Source organism: Schistosoma mansoni, assembly GCF_000237925.1.
Source record: "Schistosoma mansoni, WGS project CABG00000000 data, chromosome 3 unplaced supercontig 0077, strain Puerto Rico, whole genome shotgun sequence".
Lineage (NCBI taxonomy): Eukaryota > Metazoa > Platyhelminthes > Trematoda > Strigeidida > Schistosomatidae > Schistosoma > Schistosoma mansoni.
Window position 1 is genome coordinate 649622 of NW_017386007.1, and position 17080 is coordinate 666701.

The 17080-nt window shown below is 42.7% G+C and overlaps 1 protein-coding gene across 1 annotated transcript; it reads right to left on the reverse strand.

Moving 5' to 3' along the window:
• Positions 1 to 912: 912 nt before the first annotated feature.
• On the reverse strand, positions 913 to 16798 carry Smp_159910 (hypothetical protein; the record flags this gene model as incomplete). Its single annotated transcript, XM_018791381.1, has 4 exons — positions 913 to 1584; positions 13608 to 13811; positions 13844 to 14010; positions 16690 to 16798. The coding sequence occupies 4 exons, from the start codon at positions 16796 to 16798 to the stop codon at positions 913 to 915; spliced, it is 1152 nt and encodes a 383-aa protein (XP_018645439.1).
• Between the last annotated feature and the right edge of the window lie 282 nt (positions 16799 to 17080).

Here is a 17080-nt window from a genome sequence, read left to right on the forward strand (position 1 = left end):
CGAACCAATGGTTGGAGACTCTAGGTGACGGCTCAAAATCGATCACAATGGCGTAAGGTGTATACACTCTTTATCTTCCCTTAAACCGTGAGACTGAAATTGCTTCATATCTGTCTTTCTTCCTGTATTATATCCTTATATACAACCTTTCTTTTATATATTACCACCACTAAATTAACTACTTCTATGAATTTGGTGTTGCCAAAGAGGTATGGCAACTTGGACCGATGCATAAATGTGCCTCAGTGGTCTTGAGTGCTGTTAGAGGTATGAGGGCAATTATCATTTCCCGGTTGCCCACACCGTGGAAGGGTTCTTCTAGGGGTACCTGAAAAGGAAATTGGGTTAGAAGTGGTCTTAATGACCTGAGAGCGAGACTGCAGTGTCCAAGGGACAACTGCTTGAGGTCGGTCACACACGACTATTTTGTGGGTAGTTTTTGTGTTAGCTCCGTACTTGTTGGGACCTTACAGCCGGAGACGGATATCCGTAGGATATAGCGAGGTTTGCATTTTCAGGGTCGACCTTTTCTAACCCCACCCCTCCTTTTGGGAAGGAAGCATCACTGTTATGCTGGTTGTCTGAAGGAAACACCGTACTGATATCACACCTCTGTACAGTCAGCAGTACGACTTCGTCTTCGGACCTTGGGTTTGCGGCTTTTAGCCTTACCGCTCTTCAACCGACCTGCCTAGCATGGTAGAACCTTGAGGAACGATTGTTCCAGCCAGTATAACTCGATTGGTTCATCACGATAGGCAAGCCGGACCACCACGTCAAGGTAGCAGCAACGTTGTAGCTGACTGACTGACTGACTGACGGAACGTCTGTGTATCATGGACAGAGTATTTAAAATAATCAAAATTACAATTCAAAAAGTCTGCCAAGTAGTAATTGATAACAAATTTTTTTTCAATTATCAAATACATTGACAAGGCAATACATAAGTCGATATGTACAATAAATTACAATACTAAGAAAAATTGCATTTGCCAAACAAGTTAATTCTAAGCATACATCTTTCCATGTTTCTAATCGACCAAATAGTAAACATAATACAAAATGTATAAGACCAGTTCGTCGTTTACGTTTGGATGAATTAGATTTATGTTTCACCATAGATTGTGTTAAGTTAGTAGGTAAATGACCACTTGAATTGGAATCAAGTGTATAACAATTAGGTTTATAATGACTAACACTTGATAGATAACTTAAATTATCATCATCCCGTTGACCGGATTCAATCATTTGTTGTTTCATTGGATTATAATGAGTTGAATACATATTGGAAGATCTAAATGAATGTCGAGAATTGACAGTAGAATGTTGTGAACCAATAGCACTGGGCGAGATATTACTACTGCTTAACACAGATGGTCGAAATACATTATTATAGTTTTTTGTTGCTGAAAATAGTTTTGTATCAGCCAGCTCATCTTCAAGAGATCTTCCACTTGAATTTATTAAAGAGTCCATGGTATAATTTGTAGAATGATGACTTGGTGTTGAATAATAACTTATACTATCTGTAGATTGTAGACATGGTAACTTAACATGACTAGGCCATGTATCTTTTAATGTTTTCTGTTGAGATTTACAATCTTTCAAGAAAAATGATAACCATACTCGGATTCCATAAAGAATGATAATGAATGAAGCAAACAAAATGAACACACCTAATAGGGTAATATGGGTAGATGCAATGGGTAATGTTATACTACTCATTAAATTAAAACTATCAAGACTTAATGACGATGATGATGATGATGAAGATAAGAGAATATTTAATGAGATTAAAAGCATCGAAATATCATACAATAAGACCAGAGATTTTAAACCATCATGATAGATTGAATAATGATATGATGTATTATGTTTGTTATCAAGTCGTAAACTACTCATAGCAACAAGGGTTATTTGTAAACAAATCAATAATAAATTAAACCATAATTGGCCAGTATTAGTAAGGGAGAAATGTTGAGAATAAGCTAAAATCTCATTACAATATTGTCGTGTATAGGATCGACAATTACTAGACCAAAATAGTTCAATTAGTTTATATAAGTAAGATTTATTCTTTGTCACATAGATAAGGCATGTTTGTTTACTGATTTCAATTAGAATAGGACTAATTATAATACAAATAAAGCATAATATACTAATCAAACGTAAAATAATAAACAATTCAAACCATATAATGATTTGACGAGGAGTTTTCAATGAGATTGAACTTCTTGTTATGGAGATGGTTTGTTGTTTGTTGTTATGCCACCAATCAATGAAACTTGGTAATAATTTGTAATCTAACTGTTAGAAGAAAAAGAAGACAAAGAAAGTCAAGTAAAGTAGTTGTTGATAAGAACTATTTGAATGAATAGTTTTTATAGTATTTAGTTGCTGAGTTAATCTAAGTAATTGAATTTGAAGTCAAAATCCAACGACATTAACACTGTTGGATGCCGGCTCAGTGGTCTATCGATTAAGTGCTCTGGCGAGAGACTGGTAGGTCTCGGGTTCGAATCTCGCTTGCGAGGCGGGATCGTGGATGCGCACTGCTGACGAGTCCCATAATAGGACGAATCGGCCGTTCAGTGCTTTCAGGTTTTCCATGGTAGTCTAGCTTCAATTGACCCATGATTTCAACTATGAAGATAAAAACTTTGATCTAAATTTGAATGTATAGTTTTTTTATAGTATTTAGTTGCTGAGTTAATCTAAATAATTGAATTTGAAGGAAAAATCCAACGTTTCGCTCGGTAATCTGGTCCAAGCTTTTACTCAAGAAAACATAATCAAACATTAAAATCATTGACAGTTTTAACCAGTACATTCTTCCTCTTTAATGTCTTAAAGTAATTGTCATTGAGTCATTGTCAGTGAGAGCTGTGATACTGCCCAGGTGCCCAAACCGAAGCAGGTGGTTTCCTTAAGGGCCACACCCGGAGCGTTTGACCTAAAGATCTGATCCACAAGGCAGTGGAGCAACGTAAGGAGATGCAGTCTCATGGTAGCCGGTAACCAACAATAGGTTCTCTCAGGATGCTGGAGCCCATGTGCACCATTGGTTTGGAATCAGGGTTTTCCAACTACCCCAGGTGGATCCACCATATCCATCAACCCGGTTAAAGTACTGGACATTCGCCTTTCGTCCTCTTAATTTCGTAAACAACACACCCGCCGCGAGGAGGCAGTAAGTAGGACTTTCATGGCAGTGGTATGCACGTGGCCATTTGAGAGCATTTTGATGGGGAGAGCTAACTCTCCCCACTCTCAGTCGTACCAGGGCATTTGAGGACAATCTAATTACATTAATCTGATGTAACCAGCACTACTGTTAGTACTTCGCTAAGCTGGAGTAAGGCAAATAGAAATACAAGTGGAACTGTCAGTTTAATTCCAGCTTGAAAGCAATCTGAAGACAAACAAAAGTCATAACAACGGTACTATATCAAAATTAAGAGTTTCAGAACAGTTCAGGCGCTGAGGAGCCAATAATAAGCTTGCATAAATGAACAGCCATTGAGATCTATTTTATGGGACAAAAAACAGTGACCTTATATAATACGACAGAAATGTGGTAAAACGGGATACAACAAGGTTAACTGAGGTGCTTGAGGTCACTAACTTTTAGCCTGAGCCATGTTGGTAGATGCAAACTACTTGGTTGGGGTACGCGTGACTATCTTAACCAATGTTTGGAGACTCTAGGTAACATGACTCAGAATCGATCACAATGACGTAGGTGCATACACTCTTTTGCCCCCCAATGCCCTGATACTGCTGAGAGTGGGGAGAATTAGCTCTCCAAGGCCACGTGCATGCCACTGCCGAAGAAATCCTACTCACTGTCTTCTCGTACCACGGGTGTTGTTCACGAAAGTGAGAGGAGGATGTCCGGAGCTTTAACCGGGTTGGTGAACACGGAGAGTCCACCTAAGGGAGTTGGAAAACCCTGCTTCCAAGCCAATGGTCCACATCGGCTCCAGTATCCTAAGGGAACAAATGACGTTTGAATCAATCGTTGGTCACCGAGTTCCATGGGACTGCATCTACTGGGCACCCGCGCAGTATCACAGCCCTCACACAAATCTCATTTGATTTGTGTGGCGCATCTGTATTTGGTGCCCCTTTGTACCAATATTTATGTGTTCAAATAAATAAATAAATAAACCCTTTAAACCATGAGACTAAAATTGCTTCATATCTGTCTTTTTTCCCGTACTATATCCTTATATACAATCTTTCTATTATATATCACCACTATTAAATTAACTTCTATGAATTCGGTGTTAATCTTGTTGTGCTGATGAAGTATGGCAACTTGGATCGATGCATTTATGTGCCTGGTCCTACGTTGTAGCTGACTGACTGAAGGTTGACTGAGAGCACGTTTTCAGTGACTGTTGAGTTTAGGGACGATGAGATGTTTATTCTTAAATCTTGCAAGTAATAATAACCAATACACTTGCAGCTTTTGTACAATAACCTGAAATTAAGTAAACTGATTGAGTGGAAATTGAAAATCGTAACTTTAAGGTTGACAATGCTAATTTGTTGAAAGCTAATACATTTAATCTACAGTATGAAATAAAAGGTCTATTAAGCGAAAATCTAGCCTCAAACGTTTGTAATCTTGACGTTTGTCAAAAAAAAAGAAAATGAAGCATAAAGAACTTGTAATTGTGGTTGTAGCTTTATTAACCTCATCCCTTCAAAGACAAGTTGTCCTAGTGTTGTGAATGAGAACACAGGTGAGGACAACCAACTATGTATTTAGCACAAATTACAACGTTACTTGGTAAAATACAAAAACCATGCTATGATACACTATTTGCAAAATGTTCTTCAATTGCCTCAGGCTTCATTGTTCCTGGATTTTCACACAAATTGCTTTCTATTTCTGTTCTTCTCTTCTTGATCTTCTCAATCTTCTGCTGTCAGATATTCTATTCCTTACTCACCATATATACTACTTATGTTGATATCAGTAGCTCACACCACACTCGTCCCCCCTTTTAATAAGCTGTTCTCGCAATCTTTCTGATCGGCGTACCATTGTCTCCTTTGGTGCTGTTCGTGACTCGTGCTCATGATGTTCTTGAAACCATCTCTGTAGTTGACTGGCATTTACACGCTTCTGCTTGTCTTCTCTCCGGATCGTGTAAACTGGGCCGCGTCTCTCCGTGATAATGTACGGTCCCTCCCATTTCGGGATCAGCTTTCCTGACCCTGGTCCTCCTTCAGTGTTAGCTCTCCGTTCTCTACACTTTACCAGGTCCCCCACTCTAAAAGGCTTCCACGCTCTTCTCTGCTGTTCCGCCTTCTTGATGTCTGATATTTGTTTCTTTTTCACGTTCTTTATTGCCTCCGTCCTCTCTTTCCTTAATCTTGTTGCTGTCCACTTCTGCTGCTGTGGCCACGTTTTACTATGCATTGGAATTCGTGGCTGTCTACCATACATAAGTAGGAAAGGTGATTTCTTGGTTGTTCCTTGGATGGAGGCACGATGCGCCAGCAAAATTAGTGGTAACTCTTTCTCCCAATTCCCTCCTTTAGATGCTAACCATTCCTTTAATGTCCGGTTGTTTCTTTCCGTAAGCCCGTTCGTCTGAGGGTGATACGGTGTAGTTCGTATCCTCTTGATGCCGAACTGCTTTAAACGGGCCTTAAACTCGTCACTTTCAAAACAGGGACCCTGGTCGGTTAGTATCATCTTCGGTACTCCATGACCCGCTACAATGTGCCGGATTATTACTTCGGTCACTGTTTTCGCCCGCTGGTCGGCAATCGGTACAGCGTCGACCCATCGTGTAGCATGTTCCGTCATTACTAGTAAGTATCGGTTGCCGCTATCCGTCTGTGGAAATGGTCCCATCACATCTACCGACCATAGATCACCGACTGCGGTTACTGGGACCGACTGCAATGGCGGTTGCATGTATCTATCGCTTTTCATTAATTGGCACTGCTGGCACGTCAACACATATTGGGCCACATCGTCTCTCATGCCTGGCCAGTATGCACTTTGCCGTAGTAAATCTGTCGTTCTTGCGATACCTGTGTGCGCTACCTGATGGCATTCGTGTATCATCTTACGCCGCCAGTCTTTCGGGATCACAGCCACCCAATTTTTGTCATCATCCTGCCAGACCAGAGCTCCATATGTGTTCACTTTCAGTCTTTCCTTTTGCCGAAGCAACATTATTACCTCCTTGTCCATTGCTCGTTTGTCAACATCTGCCCCCTCTCTTATCACTCTGATTACCTCTCGAAGTTTAGGATCAGATTTCTGTTGCCGGACGAGTTCTAGTGGGTCTCCCTCTATACTGTTCACTGCGTATGCTGTCAATGGAAGCTCGGCTTCCATGTCTGGTCTTGACAGGTAGTCTGCCATTACATTTTCCTTCCCTGGAACATGCCCGATACTGAAGTCATACTCCTGCAGACGTATCATCCATCGCGCCAACTTCCCACGTGGGTCTCGTGCTGTTTGTAGCCACTGCAGAGGTTTATGGTCAGTCTCGATGTGAAATCGTCTACCTAACAGATATGGTCTCCACTTGTCTACTGCCCACACAATCGCTAAACACTCCTTTTCGATCGTTGAATACTTCTGTTCCGCAGGCGTGAGAACGCGACTTGCGTATTCCACCACTCTATTAGACTGACTTAAAACGGCACCTATACCATGGTCACTTGCGTCTGTTGTCACTGTAAACGGTTTCTCCAGTTCGGGCAGTCTTAGCGTCATCTGGCGGTCGTCCAGCACGTTTTTGATTTGATTAAACGTTTGTTGGGCGGTTTCAGTCCACGAAAATTTAGTGTTACTCAACAACTTATAAAGGGGTGCTGCTATTTCGTTGAAATTCTTGATGAACCGACTGTAGAACGCCGCCCTTCCCAGGAACTGTCTCAATTTCCTTTTCGAATTCGGTACTGCAACGTTCTTTATAGTCAGAATTTTCTCCGGCAGTGGTTTTATTTCTCCATTTCCCACTTTATGCCCCAACAACGTGATGCTACTTTTAGCCATCTGTGACTTGTCCTTATTAATTCGAAGTCCGAATTCTTCAATTCGCTTCAAGACCGCTTCCACATGCTTGACATGATCTGTTTCTGTCTGGCTGTATACAACTACATCGTCGCCATACACTTCGACATTATCTAGATCCCTGAGCAGTAGCGACATTAATCTTCTGAACGTAAATGGTGCACCCGCCAATCCAAACGGCATTCGTCTAAATTGATATTGTTTATCACGTATGGTAAATGCTGTTTTGCTTCGATCGCTCTCTTTTATAGGCAGCTGCCAATAACCTGACCGCAAATCCAACACTGTAAACACTGTGGCATTCTGCAGCCGATCTAATGTTTCCACTACTGTTGGCATTGCACACGGCTTTAGTTCTGTTATATTATTCAGTTCTCTAAAATCAACACAAAATCTATATTTCCCATTCGGTTTCTTTACCAAGAGTACCGGTGAGCTATATGGGCTGTCCGCCTCCTCAATTATTCCTTCTTTCAGCATCTCTTGGACCTGTCGATTTACTTCAGCCTCTAAGTGCACAGGGACACGACGTGTTGTGAATATACTTCCTCCATCGTTCTTTATCGGGATTTCGTGCTTTACTTTGTCGCAAAATCCGTACGGTTCTCCTTCTCCAGTGAACAGCTTCGCATACTTTTTGCACAACTCGGTGATGTTTGGTTTCTTCGTCGGAACGGCTGTTGCCACTCTAACCTCAGCCACCTCGCTACTTTCATGTATTGGGAATGAACCGTACTTCGTGACCACCTTACCGCTTCTTAGGTCAACTATGGCTTTTACTTCTCTTAGGAAATCTGCTCCTAATATTGGTCTCGACAGGTTTGCGGTTACCACGAACGGGAAACTTATCGCCGAACCATCCACTTTTACGATACTGTTAGACACGCCTAATACCTCTATCATATGCCCTCCTATAGTGTGAACTGCGACTTTACACGGCTTGAATCTCTTACATTGCTCTTTACCTATTAACGAAACTGCTGCCCCTGTATCGATTAGGCACACTAAATCTAGTTCATTTACGTTCACTCTTGCATAGACTGCCCCTCTATCTACTAATGCAACAACCCCCAGATCCCTAGAGTAAGAAGGAAACACGTAACGTCTAAAATATCTCCGTTTTCGTCGTGTTGGACAGTTTATCTTCCAGTGTCCTGTCCCTCCACATGCGAAACACTTATCATTCCTTTTACGAATCACTCGTAATGCCGCAATCTCGTGCTGCAGTTCTTCAATCTTCTTCTCAATGCTGCTTATCTCCTGACTTTCGCACGCGACCGGAGCTACTGTTCGTGTCATCAACTGCCGCGTCACCTTTGCAAGCTCACTGATATCCATAGGTTGCGCGGCGTGTACCAGTCTCAGCTGCTGGGAAACGGCAACTGGCACGCTCTCGATAAACTGCGACGCCAACAACTGTGCCTCCGACTCCTCATCCAGATTTGGCAGCGCGCGACGCAGCAACTTGGTAAGCTCGACGGCCAGCACCAGCGGATCACCATCGATCGGCAACTTCGCCACTCGGAACTTCTGCAGTGCTTCTTCTCTGTCCACTGGGCTATCGAACTCCACGATCAACCTCTCCGTGACTGCCTCCCATGTCGTCTTACCGCCCGCACCGTCCAGGCTGTCATATACAGCTTTCGCTCTGCCTCTCAGCAGCGTCCCCAGCACCACCGTCTTCGCCTTCGGCTCCTTCACTCCCACCAGCTCCGCCACAGCTTCGAACTCCTTCAGGAAGCTCATCACATCTCCGTCCTCAAATTCCTTCGGCCATGGGATCTTCATCCTTGGAGGCAGCGACACCAAATGTTGTGAATGAGAACACAGGTGAGGACAACCAACTATGTATTTAGCACAAATTACAACGTTACTTGGTAAAATACAAAAACCATGCTATGATACACTATTTGCAAAATGTTCTTCAATTGCCTCAGGCTTCATTGTTCCTGGATTTTCACACAAATTGCTTTCTATTTCTGTTCTTCTCTTCTTGATCTTCTCAATCTTCTGCTGTCAGATATTCTATTCCTTACTCACCATATATACTACTTATGTTGATATCAGTAGCTCACACCACACTAGTACTCTTATGAATTTGCAGATTGTTGTTTGGCACTTGATGGATTTATTCAGTATCTATAGTAACTTTTGTTTCCAACGAGGAATGCTGATATGAAAATTTTTATGGACGGAAAATCGGGGTAGTTACGATTGAGACTAGTAAGAGCGTGTCTCAGAATTTGACGGCTGGTTTTAATGCACTTTCTTATTCAATAGCGAAACGCCAAATGCCATGGTACGACCGAGAGTGGGGAGAGTCTACTCTCCCTCTCGAAATGCTCTCACATGGCCAGCGAATATATAGCCTCTGCCAGGGAAGTCCTACTCACTGCCTTCTCGTGGCGGGGGTGTTGTGTACGAAAGTGAGAGGACGAAAAGTGAATGTCCACAGCTTTAACCGGGTTGGTGGACATGGAGGGTCCACCTACGGGAGTTGGAAAACCCTGATTCCAAACCAACGGTGCACATGGGCTCCAGTATCCTGAGGGAACAAATGGCGTACGAATCAACCGTTGATCACCGGCTACCATGGGACTGCATCTCCTCACGATGCTCCACTGCCTTGTGGATCAGACCTTTTGGTCAAAGGCTCCGGGTGTGGCCCCCTAAGAAAACCACCTGCTTCGGTTTGGGCACCCGGGCAGTATCACAGCCCACACACAAATAAATGAAATGATGAATTCTATTGACGATACTATTCCTGCTAATGCTAGAAGCAAGACAATTTACATTATTATTATTACCTTTATTATTATTATTATTATTATTATTATTATTATTTACCATATCGCTAACTCACCCCCTTTTATCCCCAATTTGTGTAACCTTACTTTCAACTTATGCAGCAGCTCGCCCATGGTGGAAAATCTGTCTTATCTAAACGATCTCCAGTCACTGTCTGGTTGAAAGTGAATGCTTCCACCGATAATGAATACTGAAGCAGTCTTTCTGAAACCACGTACGCCGTTCAAGCTGGCTTCCTTCAACGTTCGCACACTAATGCATATCAGACAACAAATAGGGCTGGCTATGTCTTTGGAAGGTCTTAATGTTGATGTTTGTTGTCTATCCGAGACCCGTATTCAAGACTCTAGTGAAGTAATACAAATCCGCTCTCCATCTGTCGCCTCGAAAAGCTTGTTCCACGTGCGCTTATCCAGGGACCCTGTGGCATCTTCGTCTGGTCTTGCAGGCGTTGGTGTCGCACTAAGCGCTAGGGCTGAGGCAGCACTAATCGATTGGATCCCCATTAACAGTCGGTTATGTGCTGTTAGATTAGAAAGTTCCATCAAAGTGAGAAGAAATCGGCGTGAGAAACGGTGTCTTTTCGTCATCTCCGCCTATGCCCCGACGGATTGCAGCCCGGATGCAATCAACGATGACTTTTACCATCAGTTAACAGTTCTTCTCCAAAAAGCGCGTTCGACAGATATTGTAGTACTAGCCGGAGACTTGAATGCTCGGGTCGGGCGTCTAGGCACAGAAGAGAGTCGTTTAGGTGACCGATGGGGACTTGTTGGTCGCAGGACAGATAACGGGGACCGTTTGCTGCAACTGTGCACAGACCACAACCTGTTTCTGGCCAGCACTAACTTCCGGCACAGTCATCGCCGGTGTGCCACCTGGCGTCCTCCCTCTGCATCCCAAGCCTGGACTCAGATTGATCACATCGCGATCAGCTACCGCTGGCGTGGTTGTGTACAAGACTGCCGCTCCTTTTGGAGTACCTATCTGGAGTCTCATCATGCCCTGGTCTGCGCCAATCTCACCTTACTTTTCAGTGGCCGAAGGATTGACCACCACCAACGGATTGATATTAGTAAACTGGTCGCAACTTCTGTTGCAAGTACGTATCGTGCGGAGCTAGCCTCTAGGCTAGCTAACACCCCACCGAAAAGTATAGATGAGCATTGGTTGCTTCTTCACGACGCCATGAAAATGGCGAGTAAAGCCGCTTGCGGCTTCGCGAAACGTCCCGCTTACAAGCACTAGGTTTCTTCTGGCTCCTTACAACTGATGGAAGCCCGTCGGTCTACTCCGGGTGACCGTGAGTTTGACCACAAACGAAGGCTGTTACGTAATGAAATCGGGCAAAGCTTACGTAAGGACCGGGAAGCCTGGTGGTCGGAGCGTGCTAATGAGATGGAAGCAGCAGCTGCATCTGGTAACTGCCGGAAGCTCTTCCAACTCATCCGAGCCACTGGCAGCAAGAAGTCTGGTGTGAGTGAAACAATCTACGAGGTTGATGGGATGCCAATCACTAATATCTCTCGACGCCTTGGACGATGGGCAGAATTCTTCGAAGGGCAGTTCAACTGGCCTGCTGCTCCGGCTACATCAACCAGCTTGTCCTGCCCCCCATGGCCGGTGACGACTGATCCACCAAACGAGGCGGAAGTCCGCAAAAAGAACTCCAACTCTTGAAACTTTACAAGTCACCGGGCCTAGATGACTTACCTCCGGCACTTTTTAAAGATGGTGGTGACCTTCTGACTAAGGAATTGACTGTGTTGTTTGGAAAGGTTTGGGAACAAGAAAGTGTTCCAACATCATGGGATGAGTCGATAGTCGTCCCTATCTTTAAAAAGGGTTCACGTTGTTCCTGCAATAACTATCGGGGGATAAGTCTACTTTCGATTGCGTCCAAACTATTGGCTTCTATCATTCTTCGTAGGTTGTTTAAAACCCGAGAACGATTGACTCGCGAGGAGCAGGCTGGTTTTCGTTCTGGTCGAGGATGTATTGATCACATCTTCACCCTCTGCCAAGTGTTAGAACACCGTCATACTTATCGCAGGCCAACAATCGTAGTGTTTCTTGATATCAGGGCTGCCTTCGATTCGTTGGACAGGACTGTTCTTTGGGATTGTCTATTGAAGAAGGGTGTGCCTGAGAAGTTCATTAACACCTTAAAGGCCCTGTATACGAACACCTCAGGCAGAGTGAGGGCATACAATCACCTTTCTCCCTTGTTTCATTCGAGCAGTGGGGTTAGGCAGGGTTGCCCGATCTCACCATTCCTCTTCAACTTTGCCATCGACGACATCCTGGAAACAGCTCTGATGGATGTAAGTAATGGCGGTGTGGATATGTTGCCTGGAGAACGACTTCTCAACCTCGAGTATGCGGATGATATTGTCTTACTGTGCGATAATGCTCAAGCCATGCAATCCGCACTTAATCAGTTGGCAATCAGTGTCCGTAGGTACGGCATGTGCTTTGCACCCTCCAAGTGCAAAGTACTCCTACAAGACTGGCAGGATTCTCATCCTGTACTCACCCTGGATGGTGAGCAGATTGAAGTAGTTGAGAAGTTCGTGTATCTAGGTAGCTATATAAGTGCTGGTGGTGGTGTGAGTGATGAGATTGATGCACGTATTATGAAAGCCAGAGCGGCTTATGCCAATCTGGGCCATCTTTGGTGCCTTCGTGATGTTAGTCTGGCTGTAAAAGGTCGGATCTACAACGCGTCGGTGAGAGCAGTTTTGCTCTATGCTTGTGAAACCTGGCCTCTCCGAGTTGAGGATGTTAGACGACTCTCGGTGTTCGATCATCGTTGTCTTCGAAGGATTGCTGACATCCAGTTGCAACACCATGTTAGTAATGCAGAGGTTCGGCATCGTGTGTTCGGGCGCAGAGATGATAATTCAATTGGTGTCACCATCTTGAAACACCGACTTCGGTGGCTTGGACATATTCGTCCCAGAGACTTCCACGTCGTGCATTATTTGCCGACCCCGGGACTGGTTGGAAAAAGCGGAGAGGAGGTCAGTGTATGACATGGTGTCGTGGCATGAAAGAAAGCTGCAAAGGGCTAGCTTCTGTTGGTCCTTCACGACTCCCTGGCTGGGGTCCGAGAGATGGTGCAACACAGTGGCTAGAGACGTTATCAGATATGGCTCAGAATAGAAGCCAGTGGCGATCCTGCTGCAACCTTCTTTTACTTTCTACATAAAGAATGGTTCTAACTTTCTTAACTGAAAGAGTCTTCTGGTTGTACATTTCAGTCCGCCTTATCTTTTCATCCCTTCTCTTCCTATTTTCATTATTTTGTGTGGCGCATATGTACCTGGTGCCCTTTTGTACCAATATATATGTTTAAATAAATAAATAATAAATAAATAGCGAAACACAGGAGGCTCAACATTCGAGACTGTGGCGGCAGTATGCTTTAATAAATTGGACCTTAAAAATCCAGGTGTTTTAAAAAGTAACAATATGAATAGGTACTTCATTTGTTGTACTGAAAAACAGCACGTCTTTTAAGGTCACACTATCTAGCGACGGCCCAAAAACATCTAGTTCCTTAAAAAACAAACCACCAACTCTTTACAGTTCTTCACATTGCACTTATTGGTGTGATAGGAATGCGTGAGAGGTTTAATCCTCACAAAATGAAAATAAAATCATAACCGTAAACAGTAGGTATTAAGGTAAATTAAATTTGAGTGACCTCGACTTAACATATATGCAATAAAAAATTGCAACCTACCTGCCTAAGTTTATCATTAACTTTTCGATAGCAACTTGAACACAAACCATATTCCAACTCTAGAAGGCGAGTGTATTCTTTTATTTCCTCATCCGATCTGTCATTTTTCGGAGTATACTCCGACAACTTTTGAACAATAGTATTTTGATTACGTGTACAGTCCGGACACAATACATCAGAATGTGATGAAAACGTACCGCGAGCCTAAAGAGATCAAGGGTAAATATAGATCTTACCTTACTGAAATTAACTGGATTTAACTCGGCACTGAACTGGGATGGTATGACTTTATTGTAATCACCATCACTTGTAAATCCATTATACTGACCACATTGTTGACAAACAAACGATGTCTTTCTACTCCACGATGTTGAGGCAGTATGCCCACAAAACCAACACTGAACTTTCAAATAAAAAAACCTGACTATGAAAACAGTGAAGGCACTAAAAAGTCCCAGACACAATGCTAAAACCAACATCCTGGAGTACAATGAGAAACTAGATTGTGTGTGGTAGTAGATGATCGATCAATCAATGATATAATCTTCAGACCAAAATTAAACTGTTTGCATCTTAGATAATAAAAGAAATCACCATCAACTCATGTCCATGAAAATAATTTAGAATCCCTTCGGTAGGTTGGAGTCTAGTTTTTGTTTGAAAAAGACAAATGGCTTGTGTTAGTCCTGTGAATGCTGGTCGCGTTTGGTCCAGCTTCCTCTTGAAAGCGCCGACAAAGCTTCAAACACGCATTGAGTTAACGAGTTCCATTCTCTGATGATTCGACGGGAAATTTGATAATCAGATGAATTCTTAGTATCCTTGTGAATTCTGTATTAGAAGACAAGGAAAATGAAGGCTTATCAAACGCAAATTTATCGTGAATTTGAAAAGTGTGACCAAGTCATTTCTGGTCAAAGGAAATAGGTCTAGTTTACCTAGTTTATTGTCATACATGAGCCTTTCGATCCTCAGAATCAGCTTAGCTGCAGTTCTTTGCACCTTTTATAACAGCCCATCATATTTTTTAAGCAGGAGCATGGACATGGTTAATGGGTATACCTATTGACTATATGATCATAGAACCTTCAGCGACTACTGCACAGTAGTTTTTAAGCCTTAACTAACGATGACTACTAGGTCGTTGTGTCTGGACAACAGGTAGCTCAATGTTACTCACTTTGTATGTATCTGCGCCCTGATGACCCGTATGCACTATAATGCACTTTAAGGCATTTATCGGCAACTGTTACATTTTAGAATATTCATATTATCTTTGCGTTATTTTGAAGCTGCAAACTGTCACAATCTTTTATCACTCTCCAAGTTTTGACATCCTCAATATATAACAAAACAGATGATACGAGACTAGGAAAGTCACCTCTATGCTGGAGGGATAACAAAGGCCACAAAATTGTACTGAGGCACACTGCCAAAGTCTCCGGGCTAGACAACTTGGAGTTAACCAGCACTCTATGTTGACGCCCAACTAGGAAATTTATTATCCACACACATAAGTTGCTCCCAATACCGATGTGACTTAATTTAAATAACAGCCAGTTGTGTGGAACTTGGTCAAAAGTCTTACTGAAGTCAGTGACAGCTACATTTATAGCTGACTTTTGAGTTTTAGAAGCACACAGGCTACTAGTAAGTGAGAAGTGAATAACCTGTTATATATCACTACTGCTTTTCAAAGAGAGCCGGGTTTCGGACTAAATACTTAAACAACTTCCGAATAATAGTTTTCTAACTGAAAGCAGTCTAAATGAGGTGAAAACAGTAGCCTTGATGTGTTAAAGACGATAAAAACTAGATTTAACTAAGTGAGGGATGTCAAGAAACGGTTTTGAAGGGGAGTTTTAGTCGTTTTTATCTAGCCAGAAGGTACTGTGTGTACTACGGGGGCACGCAGAATAGCGTGAGTGAGGACTGGGATATGTGAAAGGAAAAGGTTAGTCGACGACACAGCAAGCGAACACAATGCACTTGCTTTTATGCAGGAAAACAACAAACAGCAATTAGCAGCAACATAAGCCTCAGATTATGGCAATCCTAGAATCGAGCACATGGTTTAACATAGCATGACTTCAAACGAGTCACAAGGTCGCGGCGTTTTGCAGCTAAAATCAAGGGCCCGGGTTGTTTTAGATGACTGAAGTTGGGGCGTGGTTTTCGGTCTGGCAATTTTAACGATTCAGACCCCATTGTTTTCGAAATTTTATTTAATTTCGAGTCAAATTATCCTAAAGAGTAAAATATAAATCAATTATCTTAGTACGCTCAAAATTTACACAACTACTTAATATCCATAAACTTCTTTTCGCCCGAACAACACGGTTTCAGAGAAAGTTAATCTTGTATAACCAACCAACACGAACCCTAGGGGTGATGCCCGGAAACTGGAGACTCAACACAGCAAGACTGTAGACACACTTTCTACTCCTTAAGAGTATTCAAATGTTGAAATTCACTGCCGGTTGAAATAGTCCAAGAGACTTCCCATGACACTTAAGAAAAAGCTTGACATATTCTTGAGGACTGATGTTAGCACCTCACTATAATTTACGAACTGCTCTCTTTTTTCCCTCTCATTGATAATATGCCTAGGTTCTTACTTGGAGGTATCGGAGATCCGCTGTTATTAGATATGGAACCCCGATAGGTGAGAGCTTCTTCGATTGTGTTCACAACCATTTGAACCATTTGAAATATTCTACTATTTCTTTCACCTAAACTTTCCGCCAGTAGTCATCATTAAAATGATCCATGTTAAAAAGGATTATCACGGAAACAAGGAAGCAACTAACACCTTCGGAAAGTGAATGTACTGTACAGTCATTGGATGCATCGACGACGGAGTGAAGCGGACAAAAGCCAGTCAGCTTACACCACGGAAGTTGGACGCTACCGCAGTAGAGCATGAAAAAGAACCATGCGAGGGGTCAAATTTTACTCAGCAATTCTAAAGAGTCGCCTGAGACTTGTTCGAAAAATTTCAATAAGTACTTCAATACCATTAACTTTTATCTAAGACCGTTTAGATTCGGAGAAGTCAAAGGGCCTATAGCTGCTTATTCACCTTGTTCATGATTGGAGGAATCTGCTGCCAAGCATATCCTAAAGGAAAATGGGCTAGAATCACATACTTTCGAAGCAGTTAGGTTAGGTGAACTAAGGGTAGAATGCATATCGAAATAATCCTCATAGGGAAATGGTTTTGATGTAAATATTGTGTTGAAAAATACAGTATCTGTGACTGATCAGTTAAAAATCACTTAAAGAGAATAAAGGTTCCTACTACGCTGAAAAAATGGTGAGTGAATAGGGAGAAAAATCATATGAACCAAGGTCCTTAGCAAATTCTTGGAAGGCAATTCTTTACACAATTTGCTGCATCATTCTATACCTCCCCACCTGATGTGCAGGTGCTATGGCGATTGGGGGTTCTGAAACCTTAAAGGGCGGTTAGT